This window comes from Phasianus colchicus, chromosome Z (assembly GCF_987193195.1).
Source record: "Phasianus colchicus chromosome Z, bPhaCol1.hap1.1, whole genome shotgun sequence".
Lineage (NCBI taxonomy): Eukaryota > Metazoa > Chordata > Aves > Galliformes > Phasianidae > Phasianus > Phasianus colchicus.
The window spans coordinates 37,741,349-37,762,229 of NC_143476.1; the positions used below are offsets into that span (position 1 = coordinate 37,741,349).

A 20,881-nucleotide genomic window follows, 5' to 3' on the forward strand; every position below is an offset into this window, starting at 1 on the left:
TCTCCATGCTCACAGTGAGATCATGGCCCTGTGAACAAGCACAGATATCTAGTTGTTTCCTATTCATTCCCCAAGCTGCATGCATTGGTATATATTGGTATATATTCTTCAGAGAAGAAAAGGAACAGAAGATACAGGTTTCCCTAGCTTCTTGAAAACAGTTTAAAAAAAAAAACACCACAAATTGGAAACTTTTTCAAGCATTGTTTCCTGTTTCCTCTTTCAGGTAGGCCTCTACTTGCTTCTATCAATCTGTGCCTGTTGCATGAAATAGGTACATTTTCCACTGAATCCTGGACAGACAATATTTATTTGCAATAACATATGTGGGTATTTTTTTTATTTTTATTTATTTTACTTTAAGCTCTTTCTTCTCCCTGCTGTTGGATTTCCACAGAATACGTGCAGTAGTATTCCCAAAGTAAAATCCAGCATCAAACTGATTACCAGGGCTGATAACTTGTACATCATATAACATCTCTTGCTATGCACAAAAATACTGTTTTGACAGCACAGAACTGGAAGGCTCATTTTTTCTTTGATCCTGCAATTCCAGCAGAACTGTATATAGATTTATTTGCCAGTGGTATAGTGGAAATCAGTGTGAAGTCTCATTTTCCTCTCCACAGTGAGAATGCACTATAAGGAAATTATTAACAGTGGGATTTACATAAGCTCAAAATAAACAGTGGTTTGGGGCAGTTTGTTTTCCTGCAGCAGACAGGGTCAAGACATTTTCTCCCTTGACTACACTGGAAATAGAAGGAATGCACAGATTTGCAACCCTAGTAACAGAAGAACTAGCAACTATTCTGACTAAAGGATCAGTATTTGTGCTTCTGGTGCTATAGCTGAGGTCATGTTTTATCTTTCCCCTCCTTCAGCTCCCAGGACAGGGACCTGGCATACCATACAACCAACACAACACCCTAACTCTCATTACACAAAAAGGAGATTGTTTTACTCTTTCCATATAGCTAATAATGTAACTCTTTCTCACACTAAAACAGTTGATGATTTCCCAGCATATGCTTTCAGGAAACTGCTCAGCATGTTTAGAACCTACCTCATTTAGAAAAAAACACTGTATTATTTCCAAGAATGCATATGCAAAAAATAGTGGAAAAATTGTATGTGGAAAACACTATCCTTACACAAGAATATAAACGTTGACAACATGCAAAAAGTTTGTAATTAATCTACCGATGTCTTGAGGGAACTCTGCCTCTAGAAACTAAACATGCAAAAGGTTCAGTGCAGTATTTTTTCTTACTTGAAATCTCTTGGGTTCCTGGGCCTACACTCCTCTCAAATCTTTCAGCTCTGGGCAGTAAGGAACCAGATGAAGTTTAACAAAAGCAAGTGTAGAGTCTTGCACCTAGGGAGGAATAATTCCATGCACCGGTACAGGTTGGGGGATGACCTGCTGGAGAGGAGCTCTGTGGAGAGGGACCTGGGTGTCCTGGTGGACGACAGGTTGGCCATGAGCCAGCAGTGTGCCCTTGTGGCCAAAAAGGCCAATGGCATTCTGGGGTGCATTAAAAGGAGCGTGGCCAGCAGGTCGAGGGAGGTTATCCTCCCCCTCTACTCTGCCCTGGTAAGGCCTCATCTGGAGTACTGTGTCCAGTTCTGGGCTCCCCAGTACAAAAAAGACAGGGATCTCTTGGAAAGAGTCCAGCGGAGAGCCACAAAGATGGTGAAGGGCCTGGAGCATCTCCCCTATGAGGAAAGGCTAAGTGAGCTGGGTCTGTTTAGCCTTGAGAAGAGAAGACTGAGAGGGGACCTGATCCAGGTCTATAAATATCTAAGGTGTGGGGGGCAAAGTGGCGAGGCCAGACTCTTTTCAGCAGTGTGCGGAGACAGGACAAGGGGAAATGGCCAGAAGCTGGAGCATAGGAAGTTCCGCACCAATGTGCGCAAGAACTTCTTTACGGTGAGGGTGACGGAGCACTGGAACAGGCTGCCCAGGGAGGTTGTGGAGTCTCCTTCTCTGGAGATATTCAAGACCCGCCTGGACGCCTACCTGTGCGACCTGGTGTAGGGATCCTGCTTTGGCAGGGGGGTTGGACTCGATGATCTCTGGAGGTCCCTTCCAACCCCTACGATTCTGTGATTCTGTGATTCTGTGAAAGAGAATATTGTGCTTAAATACACAGTAAATTATGATGCTAAAGTTATGAACAACTTTTCTCACCTGTAAAGACCTCATCTGGTACAGAAATCCACATGAGCTTTCCTTTATTTAAGAAAGCTTCTTCCACTCTCAGCAATCAATGACATGGGCTGGATCTTCTTTACTGGAATCTTCTCTCTACCAGCACTTCAAACAGATGCATTCTGTCAACTGTACTCACACATCTTGCAGTAACTGAAGAACCACATGCAGCCTATAACAAAGGAAAAAATGAGTTAGTATTTACATATCAAAGTAGCTCATTCCTTCCTGAACATTACTCCATCATGCTTGGGGAGATTTTTTGTTTTGCAAATCTACTGACACTGAGATCAGAGCACTGATTCTTTCCATAAATCAGTATGATAGACAATGCCTTAACATGATCTCAGCCTTAGTCCACTTATGTAGAAAGAAAATATTACCACCTGGAATATTGTAAAGAATTGATATACTTCAATGAAAGAGAGTACCTGCTAGTCCTAAAAGACAAGAGAGGCTTTGCAGTAGCATCATCAGAAACTAAAGTGGTCAGAGATACTAACCCTTTTTCCCCAAGAATTCTAACCTTGCTTTTATATGCTAGGTAGGACTTCCATCATTGTCCGAGAGAGGCAGTCCTCTAGAGCTGGAACGTCTGGAAAACAGAACATACAGTTTTTTTGACACATACAGTAATCACCTTGAATTCACGAGGAAGGAAATTTGGTCATCACTTGCTCACATCTCTTCCTTTTTCGGGTAATGACTAAGGAATTTCATTTTGAACAGTTTTTAAATTGGGGTCTCTGAGTCTCTACAGATTTAATGTGATCAGGTGAAGTCTCCAAGAAATATGCCACACTTCAGAGGTGACAATTCAGTAAACCCAGGAGGAATTTCATTTCTATTTTATTAGAAACTTTCTTTATTAGAAATTTCATTTGAAAACTATTTAGTTAGAAATTCAATTCCAGATTTTTAGTTCACTTTTCATCTGAAATCTCTGTGAAGCATGAAGAACACGGAAGCACACTAACCAACTGTCAAGACCTACTGTATTCAGCACTGCCAGATTTTTAAAGCTCTAGTACAGGCTTCTCTTTGATTTTACAGTTTTCATATTTTCTTTTATTCTGCTTCTCCTCTTCTAGAGAAGCTATCCTGGTTGCAGTAACTGAAAGAATCAAACAGAATAATTTTTGGAAGAGAAAAATTCTCGTTAAGCTTTAAGCACACCATACTTTAATGACTTAACTTTCCTTTTTAAGCAAGACATAACCTTTTTTTTAGTTTGCCTCTTGCTTCCCTCAGTTCTTCTGAGATGATGAATTCCTAATTCACTGTCTTCGAGATGTATGGCAATTGTTACAATATATTGTTTAGCCATCTAGAAAGTGGAAGACAGTTATCAATTAAGAGATTAGCCAGCAGCATCTACGAATGAGTTCTCATTTGGAAATTGGATGCACAACAAATAATTACTAAGAGATCAGAGAGGCAGGAGAAAGCAATTCTTAGCTTTCCCTCTCCGTATATCTGATCTTTGCTTGTTAGATTGCTATGAAGCTCACTTAGGAAGAGAGATTAAATCAGACTAGTGAATGATTAAGAAATCAGGTATGAAATAGGAGGAACAGTTGAAAACTAAGAGTAGGAGAGACTTTAAAGGTTAGAAAAGGAATACAAGCAATCATAAGGCCCATGAAAAACTAGAGCCACACAGCACAGAACATGCCATGTCAGGCAGACTACAGAATTAAGTTATATTTCAGTTTATTTGTAATCAATGTAATGATTACAAACAAGGTAATTAACACAACAGCTGATGAAACATATTACAAGCACATGGTTGGGATGTAGTCTCAGAGCTTCAAGATACCATAATCTGTCTTGTGGCTATTGAGCAATAACACCATGAACATGGATTTGAAGACTGAACTCACTTTAGAGAATCTTTTGCTGATACAAAAAATTAAACAAAGTCCACCATCAGTACTTTCAGCTATTGTTTCATGTATAAGCAATCTTCTGCCTACACTTATTTCAAAAACAGTAAATCAAAATTCAGATCTGTAACATTTTGCTTTCTGGTAATAAATACAGATACTGCAGCTGCTTGCAATGTATATGGAGCACATCAGTTCAAGACAGAAAATGACTGAACATGAAGTCACTGAGTAAATTCCTCATAAAATGTCAACTATTTAACACAGAAGACAGGCAGATTGAAGTGGAAGGCAGAATGGTACTGTTTACTTTATCACATTAGTGCCATCACTAACACCAAGAATAAAAAATAAAGTCTGCTAGTACACAAAGGACAGACAGCAGCAGGGGAAAAAAAAAACATTTCAACTTGACAAATCCCCTTCCTTCTGAGAGAACAAGCTGCTAGGGAATACTCTGCATTTCTAAAAGATAACTCCAGACTTTTCAAACAGATGGGCATAAAAAAAATGAGGAACTGATTTTCAGGGTTATGTAGCTCTCGGTAAGTAATCCTGTAGTATCAACAGCTGGATGACCTGCAAAAGTTCCTATCAATAGTGCATTAAGTAACTAAATCACTGCACTCAAAGCAAGTTCTGTAAGGGTTGACTGCCAAAATGAGGATAATTTAACAGTAAAATTTGCCTAAAATTAAAAAAGCACCTTTTCTGGTGTCTTTATAAATGTTGTATGCTTTACAATCTACACTGTGAGGGCATTTCTAGCAGCTTTCCTTCCAGGGTTGCAACAAACACACTGACATCAACTCATGCGCAGAAATCACATGATGTACATAACAGAACGCTTCCATGAACTTTCTGCAGTATTACTTAGTTTTTAAAGCAGGGTCCTTCAAGAATAAAGTCTTCCATGTTTCTATCGATGTCTGAAAATACTGGTCAAAACCAGAATGTACGAGATGATATAGCAAGGTACCAGACTTGATTGCCCAACTTTATGCCATCTCCTACGCCTCTGAAATTATTCATGGTGCTTTCAAAGTGCCAACCAGCTTATATGGCTCGCCTTTTTTATTTTTTTCTCTCAAGCATGGAGGCAACAGAAGTCAAGCCTTTCAGATCCAGGCTGCACTTCCCCCCACAGCAGACTCTTCTTACACATTATTAGATTCCGTATTCTATCTTCTCCCATCAAAAGACCTCAAACCTAAATATACCTTCAATACCTAAAGGGAGCCTACATACAGGAGGGGAATCAACTCTTTGCAGGACAAGGGGAAATGGTTTTAAGTTGAGAGAGGGAAGATTTAGGTTGGATGTCAGGGGGAAGTTCTTTACAGAGAGAGTGGTGAGGTGCTGGAACAGGCTGCCCAGAGAGGTTGTGGATGCCCTGTCCCTTGACGTGTTCAAGGCCAGATTGTATGGGGCCCTGGGCAGCGTGGCCTAGTATTAAATGAGGAGGTTGGTGGCCCTGCCTGTGGCAAGAGGGTTGGAGATTCATGATCCTTGAAGTCCCTTCCAACCCTGGCCATTCTGTGATTCTGTGAAACCACCTCCAGCTTTGTTTCAAGCTGCTTCACTCTGATGACCTTCTATGCACTAACAACACCTGCTGGCCCAAAGCATTAGTCATCAGTGCAGTGCTGCTTTTAGAAAGATACCATCTACTGCAAAGTCTAACTAGTACAACTTCAGTGTAAAAAAAAGAAATCATTCTTGCTTCTAACACATTGAAATTTCAAATTCCAAGTGCCCCAATTGAACAGAACAAGCACACATAAAAGCTGCAACACTGGGTCAACAAAAGTGACAAGACCAAAGTGCCGAATTCCAAGCTATTTTATGCATAACAGAACAGTTGAAACTGTCTTCATTTCTACAGCAAATGTAGAAAGAAAACCCTGTTCTGTTTGCCTTAGAAGAAGCTGCAAAATATTGTCAGGAAGTAACACCTAATTGTTACTATTCAAAAATGTTTTTAAAGTCACTCAAAGTAAACCACAAGCAGCATGTTAAGTGATGATGCAGCAAAATGAAGATTTTAAACACTTGTCAGGTCTGCCCAGCAATACAGCTAGACAGACTTCATGGCCACTGGGTGTCACACATACCCTGAACATGACCAATGCTAACAGACAGCTGACCATTCAAAAAAGCACATTCCCTCTTCACAATGGGAAAACACTTTCTTGCCAAAGGAAGGCCTTTCTAGATGTAGGTGGGAAGCTGATCTGCCACAACTGGTTTCATTGAGTATATGTTTTGCAGAAGAGGACATAAGCCTCAAGCATGCTTCTGCTGTGACAAATCCTTCCTCAAGTCCCCATGTTACCACATGCCCCCAGGTCACAGTTCTCCCCTGTTACGGTTGTGTTTATTGTTCATCCCATCTGCCACCATTCATCTCTGAACTTAAGGGGAGGTTCCTGGAACTCTTATCAGATAATTATAACACTCCATCACCACATCCTGAATGAATGGATTTCACATCATCTTCCATAGCTTCATCATAAAATTTAAATATAGTGAGAAAAGTACCCCTTCTGTAAGAAATCCCAGCAGGTTCCCTTATTTACTAGCTCTGATCAATCCAAGGTGCTCAGCAATCACTTTCCAGAACTGAACATTCTTCCGGATAACTGCATTTACAGCTGGTAGTTTTTGTGTTGCTCACTGACAGCCTGTTTACCTGCAGCTAATCCTCAAAATATAAGCAGTTTTAATTTTAAAACTGAAGGAAATGACAAAAACACATTTTGTCCTTATTTCCACATAACAATTCAATCAGGGACAACTACTCACGCTGGTCTGAGCTGAGAACTAAAACCACCCTTCTGTGAAAGCATGCAGGCTGCACACAAGTCTCTGCTGGAAAATGAACTGCACGTACAGCCACTCATTTCTTGCCAAGACCCATAAATGGCACTATTTCAGTACTTCAAGTATCAAAGCACATAACTGTATAAAGTCACCAGCATGCTTTCTGTATGTAAATTGTTTGTTAACAACAGCAGTGACTAAAAGGCATCTTGAGGTATCTGTCCTTCACACTCACTAGCAAATCTACACAAACATGACTCCAATGCATTGCACTGATGGCAGACGCTCCATAGTGTAACTTATACTACACAGTTATCAATCCAAACACCCTCACACTAGAAATGTGAAAAAAAGAGTGAAAGAAAACAGTTAAAAATAAGTTACATACTGCATGTGTCACTACTGGATTTTTATTATCACTGATGAAAATTCATTCTCATTCATTTGAGAAAAATCAGTGAATTTAGGAACATAAATACTTTAAGAGTAAATAATAAATTTAAGCACCCTTCAAGTGCTGAGAAGGTGAAAGAACAAAGTAACTGGATATCCATTAGCCACGTATTCAAAGAATGGAGAAAATTCAGTAATCAAACAGCAAAAGAGCACTGCAATGGAGAGTAAATCCTTCTCCCTTCTTTGTACTTTTCCAACACAACAGAGCATTGGTTTAGCTATGCTGGATAGCAGGTGGCTGGACAGTAAATTCATTTTTCATGCAATGTGTTTAACAATCCTCATTTATCATACCTGCCTCAGCACTGAGTGGTCCATGCAATGCTGAACTGAAAACATGGACATGAGTCCTAACATAACAGAACTGGTATGGAGGTCCGCTGAACTGCCTGCTTGTGAGTAACTAGCAACCTTGGCTAAGCTAGAACAAGCTTTGCAGACACCTTCTGCTCAGGCTGCTCACCCAATGAAGGCAGACAACACAATAAAACGTGCTCGTGAGACTTTTCCCTTCAACTTGGTTTATTGATGTACTGAACATGAAAAAGTACAAAGAATCCAAACACAAAAGAAAACATGTACAACCTCTTTAAATACTCAACAGAATATATTTTCTATTCCAACAGATGTGAATTAACTATACATCTTCAAATAAATACCAACCTTACATTTTACTAAGTGCTCTGATAACACTGTAAAGTGAAGCCCAATTTACATGCCTTCTCATCAATGCCGTTGTTTGCTAGAGTAGTATAAGGAAAGAAGCACGTTGCTACTGTTTTCCCTACATTGGAAAGATTGTGTTTCCTATAGTATATACAATTTAATGCAGAAAAGCTTTAACAATCTAAATGCACCTAAGAATGAGAAAGTGCTCAGAAAGCCAATTGATTTTCGAATAGCATTGAGGGGTCAGCATGAAAACTCGCTTATTCACTTTAGCACGCGCTTCACAGTATATGTACTGTACTATACTGAAAAATTTATAACTACAATTTAAAAGAATAAGAACCAAATGCAACTGCAAAGATAGTGTACAACTATGTTTATGCATAGAACATTGCTTTTTTCTAAGGGGAAGCCTATGAGCATCTCAGTTTATACAAAAAGCAGGACGTAACTATATAGTTCTCAGTGCATCCTGGCAAAGGCATCATCAAAACCCTCAGCTTTTTTTTTCCTCCTCAAAAATTTAATGTAAGCTAGATGCTAATCAGAAAATATTCTGTAATTCTTTAATTTCTTCAATACATGGCAAAGACTTTCTATGTCCCCAAATAGTGATTTAAGCATTATACAAAGTTAAATTTCAGTAGCATACAGGTGTTTATGGGTTTTGTATGAAAGATGTAAGGAAATCTGTTCAAAACTTATGATTATACTCGTTTTTAACCACAAACATATTTATAACCCAAAATGTAGCATCACTATAAACAGCTGAAGCTAGACTATCTACAGACAAAAATAGCAACAGACCTGATGCACTGTAAATTCAAGTCCTCAGGACAACAAAAATGAATAAGCAGACCTCAAGTAACAATGTTAATGCCATTTACAAAGAAAGAACTCATACAAAAACATTCAGAATTGACCATCACTTGGCATGTAAGTTGAAAAATAAACAAAAATCAAAATTAGCTGAAAGATTCATAACTCAAGGTCTTATTTACATTACACAAAGCTCAGGTGTTAGCCTTGAACATAACTTTCAAAATACCTCCAAACATACCCAACCGCTGTGCAACCCATGCACAATGTCTTTTCTTAAGACAAAACAATTCTTCAAACAATAGTGAGTACATCACTAAACACCATGAGCTCTATCTGAAGGGAATTCTTTAGGAAGAACAGATTTTTTTTCCCCCATCTCTTAGTATTTAAGTTTCCTGCTTGCTCTTATATAGACTTTTTTTTAATTTTCTCGTTTCAAAATCACAAGTTAATGTGAGCCACTTATATAACCAGGATGATCAAAAACTTCACTGATGATTACAAAATGAAACCAACAGTGCATCCCATCAACTCTACTTATTAATAGAAATGTCTCAAATTTATTTCTACATCATAAATCTTTCTAAATTTTCCCCCAACAACTGCAAATTTCCTGTTAAGTTTTAAAAGCTCACAAGGTGTCATATGAAGAGATTTCTCAAAGTATTCAAGTCAAAATATTTGTTCCAGGACCAGTAAAAAGTTTCTCCAAATTTTTTTTTATCTTTTTTTTTTTATAAAAATAGATGCTTTTTTTTTTTTAAATCCACATCAAAGAGGCTCTTATCTCTTTGGCAAGGTACTGCTTTACGAAAAGTTCTCCAGTATTCTTACAATAAGCTTTTATAATGTGTTCCCCTTTCCCAACCCAAACACTAACTAGAAAATAAATACTGCGTATAACTTTATAAATAAGATGTAAACTTTAAATATTTCTCAACAACAACAAAAGCAACTCATCAAGTTGTAAATTAAACACATGGCAGATTGAGATATTAGAAAATAAACTTAAGTAGTCTAACACAGAGCCTCAAATATTTACTCATCGGTTAATGGCAGTCGTGTCGTAACACAAAAAAAACAAAAGAAAACTTCTTCCCTTAGCTGAAACATTTTAAAAGGTCCACCTTCTTCAAAGAAGGCAATAGAATGCACTGTGACAGGTAAAAACCCTGTACCTCTTTTCAATATTCAAACACAAAAGGTATTTAAGAAGTTCTAATTCAAACATTAGCAATAAAAAAATCTCACATATTCTTAGGATGCTAAGTATTCATTTTATCCCCATATCCACACTGATATACAACAAAGGCATTTACTAGCAGAAGGCTTCTCATAAATTGACTTTGTTGTATAGATTTCAAATGTTAATGCACTGAGAATAACTTGCTAGGCCTTGTGCGTTTTATTTGTTTTAAAGGAGACCTGCAGTACTCTGTCTCCAAGGCGGTAACCATTCAGGCTTGCTATGGCCATAGCTGCCTCGTCATAGTTTGTCATAGTCACAAACCCAAAGCCTTTGCACTTATTGGTGTTGAAGTCACGGATGACCTTCACATTGGTTACTGCTCCGAAGGGTCCGAACATCTGCCAGAGAATACTCTCATCAGCATCTGGGGCCAAATTGTACACAAAAATGCACCATCCGGTTCCTGCGTGTCCGGGGATGTTAATTCCAGCCAAACTGGTCATTCCATCAATGGTCATGGGGGGAAACCTACTGAAGAATGATGGGAAATAAATAAAAACAGAGCAATTGTTTTAAGAAAATCAAAAGAAGTTTCAAAAAGAGGAAAGGATAGAGGGCTTTTCACAGGTGGCTGGGACTTATCAGCTGGAACACTGAGGTAATTTGGGATTTTTACCATTTTTCATCAGAACAAAATACAATGCACAGCACAATACACAGATGTGGGAACTGTGTTTGGTTTGGATGAAATGGAAGAATTAAAGAAAAGCATGCTAGAGAGGATTAAATCACTTTGAATATGGAACAAAAGGTTTGTCTTCCATGCACGTGCACCAAAATGAACAACCTCATCTGAAGTCTCAACAAGCAAAAATAAGTCTTACTGCAAAAGTAACGACAGTCAAGATATTTTCTCTTAATGAATTGGCTATTATGAATGGAATGGTTCTTTATTACCTCTTTACTCCATAAGCCATGTTGAGCAGATTGTCCAACCTGAAAATAGTCAGCAAAACTGTCTTAACATAAAGGCCTGGAAAAGTCTCGAGGAAATCTCATACATTATTACCAGCTCCTCTGCACTGTTTCTATAGGTGCTCATTAATAGCTTGAATACCACCAATACAAAAGCCGCACCACTTTACTACACAGTTAACGTAATACTAAACAGATGTTCTTACGTAGCATCCACAATCTCAACCAATTCAGTTCAGAAAGGTTAAACTTATGATAGTGGTGCACTAAGTTAAATACTACCAGCAGCATAAAGTTGCAGTATGTACACTTCAGCAAAACCTTCCAGATCATGAATTTGTTTCTGATGAAGACTTTACTGAGACTTCTCTCAGTATGCTGACATGAATATCTAGATAGAAATAAGGTTCTGGAACACCAGCAAGTATTAGGACATGCATTGCAAACAACATTATTATTTTTTAACTATTTTCTTACTCTTTTCTGGACTAACCTCTTTCAGAATACTGATATATACAGTACAGGCTGTGAACTTTCTCCAGATTATTTCCTTCATCTTTTCTCCCCATCTCTAGACCCTCCGGAGCTTTCTAGCCAATATCTGAAGTAAGCAGCGTCTTCTACTCCTAGTATAACAACTTCAGTACTAAAATACAATCTGCTTCTCCAAGAAAACTGTATTCCCTAAAGCAGCTCTTGTTTCTTCCTGGCAAAGCTTAGAGGTGAAGACGACACCTTTTGCTGAAAGGTTACCTCCAGGATGCCACAAAATTAAGAGAATAAAGACTTACATGATGCAGTTTTTAGCTTACAGCTATCCTGCAGATCTGTACCTCACTGTTATTTTTCTCCAGTAATTAACTTTAAGATTTAAGAACCACTGGTAGTACAAGGAATCCAAAGGCAAAGATTTAAATTGCATAATTCATGCAAAAAAAAAGGAAATGAAAAATGATTTGGTCTTACTTGCAGGTAAGTGAGGTCAAACTACAGAGTATCTTGATTTTGCAGTGAACAGGATTTGAAGGGTGTATGGACAAGACAGAAAGGCACTAAACACCTCGAAGAGCATAAGGGAAAAAGAAATCTGCCTGCCAACAGTCAGCAGGCTTTGGGATTACATAAGTCTACTCTCACTGAAGATCTGGAAGTGAAAGAAAGATGAGTTCCAGAAATACTACCACCTACAGGTATTTGCTGTGCAAGGGGCTGAGGACTTCATACAGTAACAGTGTCAACCTAACTGCTTTCATCCATTACTGGATGGCCTTAAGAGATTTGGGAAAAAAGGAATTCACTTGACAATTTTTAAGGATGCTTTCAGCAACACAACCTATAGGATCTGAGGAACAACTATAGGTAGAGCTGCTTTCAAAAGCCCAGACCAACACTTCTATTAAGCATTTTGGTGAGCCTTTTGTTCTTCACTACTAAGTATACACTGCTTGTACATTTTCAGGCCTCAATCAATTGTATAGACTGTATAACTGCATCAGGTCATCCTGCTAGCATCTGAAATTTCAACCACCAGGATTTTCCTTTTTTTTTTTTTTTTTGCATGTAAAAGACATGGAAGACCTGAGCTGTCAGTGCAATCTGAACTACACCAATAGCAGCAGCTGAAACACTGCAACAACAGCACATACACAAATCCCAAATGTAAGACATCTCCCTTGACAGTTACCAACATGTAAAATTTATCAAAGCTGTCTCTTCCAGCAAACAGAAGCCTGAAGATAGAAGAAAACGAAAGAACTAATGTCTGCTATTCCACTTTCACTGTCTGACCAGTTGGCTCTCCATAAGCTCAACCTTTTACTTCTTCCACACCCACCAAGGAGAGAACTCACCCTTCCCACCCACTGCAGGCCTGACACCCACTTGATACTACTTGCTACAATTATGCTTTTAAGAGGAGCAAATTGCAACATCTCCTCAGGGTTGTTGTAAGCATTAACTTCACACTTAACATCTTACCAAAAAAACTTCCAGATTAAACTGGCATTCCCAAAAATGCGCTGTTTAATAAAAAAAATCGCAAACAACCAAGAATTTAAAGTTTCAATGCCCAATGTTGCAGAAGATGGCTATTATATTGCAATTACATCATTCTTCTTCCCAAAGAAGCAGTACGAACATTCTCCAAACACTGAATACAACTGTGTATCCTTCCCTTCACTGCTGACCTCCTCCGCTGCTGGGCACCTGTGGTACAAAGGCAACAAGTTGGAAACAGTCTGGAAGTCCTGCTAGGGCACTGTCCGTGAGCTCTGATCACTGGGACCTAAAAGGAAAGGTGGCCCACACAGACCTTCTCAAGGCTGCTACATTCTCCTCTTTTTAAGCAAACAGTAAGCTGATTTTGTTGTTTTGTTGTTTGAAAAAAATCCAACAGCACATCTTGGAACATACTAAAATACAGCACATTCCAGTAACGTGGTCAGGGGCGGAGGCTGAAAAGAACCTATCAAAGTCACTGAAAACAGCAAGACACTCAGAAATGTAGATTACAGATTTTGCTTCACTCTGCTCTCACCATTTGTTCTTTTGAATACACTGAATCATCATAAGGAACTACATGCTGTAGTTTCCACACAATCAGAACATGTATCCACAAAAAACAGGTGCGGAAGATATCTGAAGTGGGGAATAAGGGAAGACACTACCATGCACTCAGACAACAAGCCAAGATAAAATCTGAATGACAGAATGGGGAAGAAGTAAAAGAGTTGGGGAAGTGAAGGATGTCTGTGGCATATCACATTAAGAGATAAATTTAATTACCCATGTCACTGTTGACTGAATCAACTTTCAAATTAATGAAGAAAGCACAAAATTAAAAGCAACCTTAAGTGATTTGTACTTCTTAGTGACCGCCTAGAGTAAAAAGAATGTTATCTTGTCTTTAAGTAGGTTTACTAGATGCTTTCCAGCCATCAACAGGTCGGAACACATTTTTCTTTCAGCTATATTCTTGGAACATAGCTGCAGAAACTCCATGGCTTTCCTTCATACAAATCGCAGAGGACAAAAGAGGACAGAGGAGAAATCAGAGTGCAGAGAAACCAACAGGCCCCTGGGAAGATACATTTTCCAGCTCAGACAAACAGAAGTATCTGACTTACCTAAAGCGTTGAGCCTGCTGAGCTAGAGGTGCTGGATACCTTCTGTTTGGAGAATGGTACAGCTGGGAAAGGATGGCTTGATTGGTTTTTTGGCTTGGATTGTTAGCAAACTTCACAGTAATGGGCTCTGTGGCAGCTGGAGGCTTCTGGCCATTCAAACCTTTGATAGCTTCTTCTGCCTCAATACGTTTGTCAAATCGGATAAACCCCACTCCTCTTGACATACCTGCATACAGTGAAGGAAAATGTGCCTCTGAATTCATTAGTTGACAATATTTGATTCTCTCAACAAATGCTATAAGCAATTGCTGAATTTTTAGCTTACTAGAACTGGTCTTACATTGGTAGAAGTAAGACTTCCAGAAAAGTGTTGCAGTGCTTGTTTTTTGGGTCGCATCAGTTTATTTAAATTAAACAAGGCAAGCTGCTCAGAAAGAAACCATGGAAGGCTGAGTCAAAGTAGATGCTGAAACAGCCATTTTAGAGGAATGGAAGTGAACTCAGAATTACAGAACTCATTTGCACTGTAACCTTTGTTCAGTTGGTTCTACTCTGTGGTATTTAAGTGATTTACAGAGCCCCCATAAATAATGTCTTCTACTCCTCAGAAAGGAGAAATGCCTTATGCTCTCTTGCAGCATGCCTTGAAGTCCACTTTGAAGCAAATATGGTAGAAGAACATAGAGTGTTCTAGGTTGCAGTAATAGGGATTACAGGGCAAGTTTATTTCTGTAAGTGAAAGACTCCCTTTCAGCATACAAATGTTTTTCTGGGGGAGGGATATTTTTGAAGGAAACTGATTTTTTTGGACCACAGACTCTTCATGGGAATAGGCAAGTCAAAGATAATAGGCAGGGAGATCAGCAAGTATTTATAGAAAGTCCTAGGGAAATAACTCAAAACCTCATTCTGCTGCTTGAATATAAACATACTGAGGTGTCAATACTTGCACCAACCACAGTTAAAGCTTCTAGGTCTAGTACTACTTTGTTGCGCACTCAGATTAACACTCCTGAATCCATTTAGAAGCCTCTTACATTTCTGCTCATGAATAAGCAGACAAGTTTGAAGTTTGTCCTCACCTTAGAAAGGCATTAACTAGAAGTTCTTTTCATCAATGATAATTTAAATGAAAGTTTAAATGAAAATGACAATTAACAGGCATAAGAAAGCTCTAGAGGCAAGTGTCACAGCCTCAACTTTGCATTTTTCATCCATCAGTTTTTAATCACAACCTTATTATTCATACCATTCTGAGTCTCTTTCATTCTCCTTTGCAACTTTGAAAAAAAGTTTAACCCTGAACAACAATCCATGCCAGAGAACCACTGTGTAGGATGAGTACTTAGAATTACAGTACACATTTTTAAAGTTCACATGTACTTACTGGCTCCCATCAAATGCCACCCTTTCTGTGCAATAATACATAAAAGCACTCTGGAAGCAGTTATTTGTTGAACAAAGATCAGAAATACATCCAGCAAATCTGCAACTACTACAAGTCAGTGCTTTGCATCTAACATTCGTTTTTGTGCTTCTCTGTACTCAAAGCATCAATATTGAAATTTCTATTAAGAGAAATGCAAAAAAAATGCCTGGGCAATCAATTATAGGCCAGCCAACCATCAAACAATACACATATACGTAATATTTTCAAAGTAAGGTTATTTGAAAACTTTAAGCCAACATGAAAGTACAGCATAGATGTGCTATTGTGGTTACTCTCCAGACTAGAACAAGTGTCACTGACATTCATTTACTTATTAGAAACACAACCTAGACTGTAATTCACCTAAAGCCTACTTTTATTTATACATGTAGAAGACATTCTGAAGACACTTACAAGGTGTCTGAGTTCCCAGGCACATGGATTAGTGGTGGGTTTGCTACTGTTAGCGACAGCCGGACTTTGTGATTTTCAGTGTCTTTTCCAATCTAAATAATTCTGTGGCTCTTTAAGGCATTGCTAAATGCAGAGTTTAACTGTTCCTGAGGAACTCAGTTTCATGTTCTTGAGAGCATCTCAAGTGACTAAGGCAACCATGAAGACAGACTTAACAGCAATTAACAGTCCCCATCTTTTGTAATTCAAGCCTCAAAGAACCAGCACTGCATTTCTGCATAAAGTTTTTTTTTTTTTAAATGTTTAGTAGCATTTCATAAGGAGCATAGGGACTACTTACACACAGAAGCTTGGAAAAGAAGATGGTAGCAGCTGTAGATTTATTACATGACATGAAACAGGCTTCAAACCTGCACCTTTGTGGTGGAAATGACTCAAGCTGGCTCATGATACTCCACAACCTATTTTTGTCCATGCATATTTATGAACAATTCCAGCAAAAATTTCCATTTTTTTTAGCCCTTATACAGCTTTTTATACATTTCAGAGACAAGACTACTGAAAGGTGAAATATTTTTCAAATTGCTAGTCCAAGAATGAGAGCACGCAAAGCTGCCCACTTACCAGTGACTTGGTCAACTAAAATACGAGAAGTTATAATGCGTCCATATTGGGAAAAGAGTTGTTCCAGTTCTTTCTGAGTCATTGTTTTGGGAAGTCCACTAACATACAAGTTTGCATCTCTGATAGAAGCTGAACTTGGTCGCGCATAGGAAACCTAAAAAGAACATAAAGTAATAAACATGAACGCTTCCAAAATACTTGGAATAGAATGAACCACACTGTTCTGAGATATTGAAGTGTTTTTAAGGATAGACACTTCACAATGACAGCTGTAAGAAGGGAATGCAACACAGATCAGAAGTTGATTGCATAAACTCATATGTAACCTGTAACTTAAGCAGTATTCTTAACAAAGGAGAAAAGCTAGGTATATATACACCAAGTCTTTGTATAAAAGTATTCTTTCTGAGCAATTTTAAGATTAAAGAGAATTAATACCTAAGAATACTTAAAGATCTAAAACTACCATTAACAACAAAAAATACCAGGGATATAGTTTTTGACAATTCAAGTATCAAAGCAAAGACAGTACGAAGCACTTACAGATCTGAAGACGTTGACGTACTAACTCTGCCCACTCTAAATGTACAAAGCTCACTATCAAATGACATACAATGACCCAGAAGGTAATAAAAATAAACAGTCACATCACTAAGAACGTGCAGCAGAAATGGTAACACAACAAGGAACAGCCTGAGCTGGAAAGGACCTCAAAGCCCACCCAGGTCCAAGTTTTACTTGCTGCCTCAAAGAGCCTGCCAGATAGAAATTTCGTAAAATCAATTACATTCAACTCTTAAATATATCATGCACAGTTACAGGGTTCAGTATCTCCCAGTCAAGTCCTGACAAGTTTTCTCTTACAAAAAACACCACAATTGGTGCACTCTAGTGGTGTTCTAGTGGACAGAACAAAACGCTTAGGGGTTTACCTTGTATAAAATATAAGGGTAAAACGATTCTCAAGGAATAGTCAGATTTATCCCCTTTCTCCTTCATAATTCAGGATTCAGCCTCTGTGCAGCTGAAATTCAACTCCATAAATCTACCTTTTGCCTAGCCTTGAGTCTATTTTCAGATGCTTCCCACCTTATTCTCATATAGGTCAAAGAACTAAGACCCCTGTGTAAGGTGAAAGCAAAACAAAAAGCAATTAAGACTGAGTGCCCCAGTACCTGAACAAGCAGTATCCTCAATGCTGTTTTTATTATACGACCTTCTAGAGAGGCTTTATTAAAGGTTGTCCTGCTGAATGGGGTTGACCTACAAAAATTCTATCTGTCCAACGCAAAACCTGCACAGAACTCTGTGAGGTGCACTACCTTCCTCTCTAACACGAAAGTCACACAAGAACTTCAAATGCGTCTTCATAGTCCTTGTTTTCTGGTGTCTAGCGTAGGCAGCTGGGAAGCAGTTTTTCCTCATTTACTTTGAATATTTTTTAACCAAGGTGTTCAGTGTCCAGTTTCACAAAGAATGACATTCCCAGTTTACACACAGTTTGCTTTAATCCTTCATAGAAGAACACTATTTACTGGAGCTGAGTCTACTTTCCTCTACATGCACTTCCTCTCCTCTTTCATAATCTAGAAATATGCACTGAATCTAAATCAGTTTTTAGGACAAATCAAAACCAAACCTCCCTCTGAGGACAGGCTGGAGGAGTTGGAGCTATTTAGCCTGGAGAAGAGAAAGCTTTGTGAGGATCTTATAGTGAGTGGTCTTTCAATACCTGAAGGGTGCCTACAGGAAAGCTAGGGAGGGACTCTTCAGAAGGCAGTGAAAGGACAAGGGGAAATGACTTTCAACTGGAAGAGGGACGATTTAGACTAGCTATTAGGAATCAATTCCTTACTTTGAGGGTTGCGAGACAGTGGAACTGGTTGCACAGAGAGGCTGCGGATGAGGCCTCCCTGGAAGCACTCAAGGCCAGGCAGGATGGGGCTGTGAGCAACGTGGTCTAGATGGAGGTGTCCCTACCTATAGCAAAGGGTTGGAATGACGTGATCTTAAAGCTAACATCCAATACAAACCATTCTTTGATTGTCTCAGCTTCCAGCATTTCACAGAGCTCTTTTGTCATCCAGTAATATACACTGACAAATATTTTCTATTATATTTTTTCTTTCCTTTACAAATTTATGTTTTAACTTCTTCAATATACTGTAAAACAGTTCATTTTGTGGATTTTGCACAGCAGCTGGGAACTGATAAAGTTTCTACTACAATCAGTTTTTGCTAACTAAGAGCTTAGAGAGTACTCCATAAAAAGACAACTGAGGATTATTCCTGGAAGATGATATGAACTACTATATAGAGCAAGATAAACACAGCAGGAGTGTTTCAAGGCATTAAGTGACTGTAACCTGCTGTAAGAAGCCTCTAATTACCACAACCATAGCACCAAAGTACTAAAATGGCTGATTATGGTTGTTTTGCAGTACCATACGAATAATTTATTCAAATACTATATAGTGCTTCCATGTAAATCTCAATGAAATCTCATGAACTTGCAAACAAGGCATCAGGTAACAGATATTGAAGAGAATAGCAATTGTATTCCTGTGCAAAAAAGAGCTTTTCACAAGGCACATCAGAAGTTTATCAGGTCCTTCCAGAGAGGCAAACAACTCTTCATTTCTGAAAACTTACTACTTTTGATTTTATATTCAAGTCCAAGTCAGTGACATTAGCTCTTTCACAAAAAGACAGGAATGGAGAGACATCTTATGTCACTGTGCAGTTTTTTTTTTTATTACCCAACTACATGACCATTTTCAGATGAGCATTTGTAGAGTCAAGTATGATGAGCAGAACTACAGAAATGAAAACGAGGGGGAAAGCATGGCACTGAAATTCAAACTAACAGAAGAGGAATCAGGATTAAGCTACCAAAGGCACGGCAGATTTCCTGACACAGCTACATCAAATAACTGATTCTGGGCTGAACGGTTTGACACATGTTCAGTAACACCTCCTGCATGTGGTAAATCTGCTACCACCACAGAGCTGTGCAGCCAAGAACCAGAACTAGCAAGCTGCGTCTGACACCACGTTCTTTTCTTTCAGTATATTCAACCTCCATTTTGCCTACCACCTGTATTTCCAAGAACTTTTGCTAGATTGAGGTTTCCTTTACTTACTCTTTTATGTACAAAAAATGTACACCTTCAATATTCCCAAATGCACAGAGGTAAACTGAACCAGAGACAAGGAAACATACAGAGAATGAAGTACTGCTGCATTCAGCTGAAAGATAGCGTTTGATACCCAAGAGGTACAAAAACATAACAACTAAGGAAAAAGGTATTGACAAAGTTGCTGTGAGCTTCTTTAAGTAATAAAACTATGTTCTATTTGGCAGAAATACCTTGAGGGGACCCAGGCCAGAGTGGAGACAGACTGCTTGGGTGGCAGCCTAAGCACAATAAAACCCTCACTTAAAAACAAGTATTTCTGAATAGCTCAGTTCATGTCCGTTTTCAAAATGAACCCCTATAGTCCCCAGAATTCAGCACCATTAGAAGAACATAAAGGGGCAGAGCAAAATCCACTTGGATCCATCCAGCAGGAACAGATAGGTTCTACTCAGAAGTAGATGAAGAAAGATGCATAGCTGCATGGATCACTGGCACATCTCAATTTTATTGGTCTGTTTTTCATTCTCTCTGCAATTGAGATAGACTGAAAGTTGTTTTATTCAGTTTGCATTAAGCTGTCAGACAAGTTTTGTTTTCTATATGCATTTGTTCATATCCTCTAGAGAAAAGTTAGCATTCCAGGGAGTGAACATTGGCTGGAAAAAGAAAAACAGTGACTTATCTTTACAAGAAAGCTTACTAAAGAGCAAACATTTCTCTGCTGAGAGACTTAAAGAAAAAACATTAACAAGAGCAACTCATAGTTTACTCAAGATTAAATCTGCTGAAGAATTGCTGTGGCTAGCTTTGAACTGAGATAAATGCACATTACTCAACAGCTTTCTAAGCACACATTTTTCTAAGCTTATAGAACAGAGGCTGCAAAACATAAACTTGCAAACTACTTCTGAACAGGAAAAGAAGTCCATATGAACAGAAGATACCCAAAAGCTTGCTTAGGACACAAATCGGGCTGCTACTGTTTTCCCAGACTGCCTTGACCTTGTTTCAGAAGTAGGTTATATAGCTCTTGACATATTAAATAACTCAATTTTCTACACAATCTAATGTAGTAATTGGACTCTCCATCCAGCTGCCCACTGTCCAAATCATT

At 38.6% G+C, this 20,881-nt stretch overlaps 1 protein-coding gene across 25 annotated transcripts in view; it reads right to left on the reverse strand.

The window, feature by feature from the left end:
- Positions 1–7,889: 7,889 nt before the first annotated feature.
- Positions 7,890–20,881, reverse strand: part of ELAVL2 (ELAV like RNA binding protein 2) — an 82,813-nt gene continuing 69,821 nt past the window's right edge. For 21 of the 25 annotated variants that reach the window (XM_090131412.1, XM_090131411.1, XM_090131398.1 and 18 more), the window contains 4 exons: positions 16,628–16,781; positions 14,161–14,386; positions 11,018–11,056; positions 7,890–10,591 (listed from right to left, as the gene is read on the reverse strand). In XM_090131412.1, coding sequence (XP_089987538.1) covers positions 10,261–10,591; positions 11,018–11,056; positions 14,161–14,386; positions 16,628–16,781 — 750 coding nt within the window. In that variant the 3' untranslated portion in view covers positions 7,890–10,260. The remainder of the gene's footprint in view (positions 10,592–11,017; positions 11,057–14,160; positions 14,387–16,627; positions 16,782–20,881) is intronic. The other 4 variants (XM_090131400.1, XM_090131399.1, XM_090131402.1 and 1 more) reach the window with 3 other exon arrangements.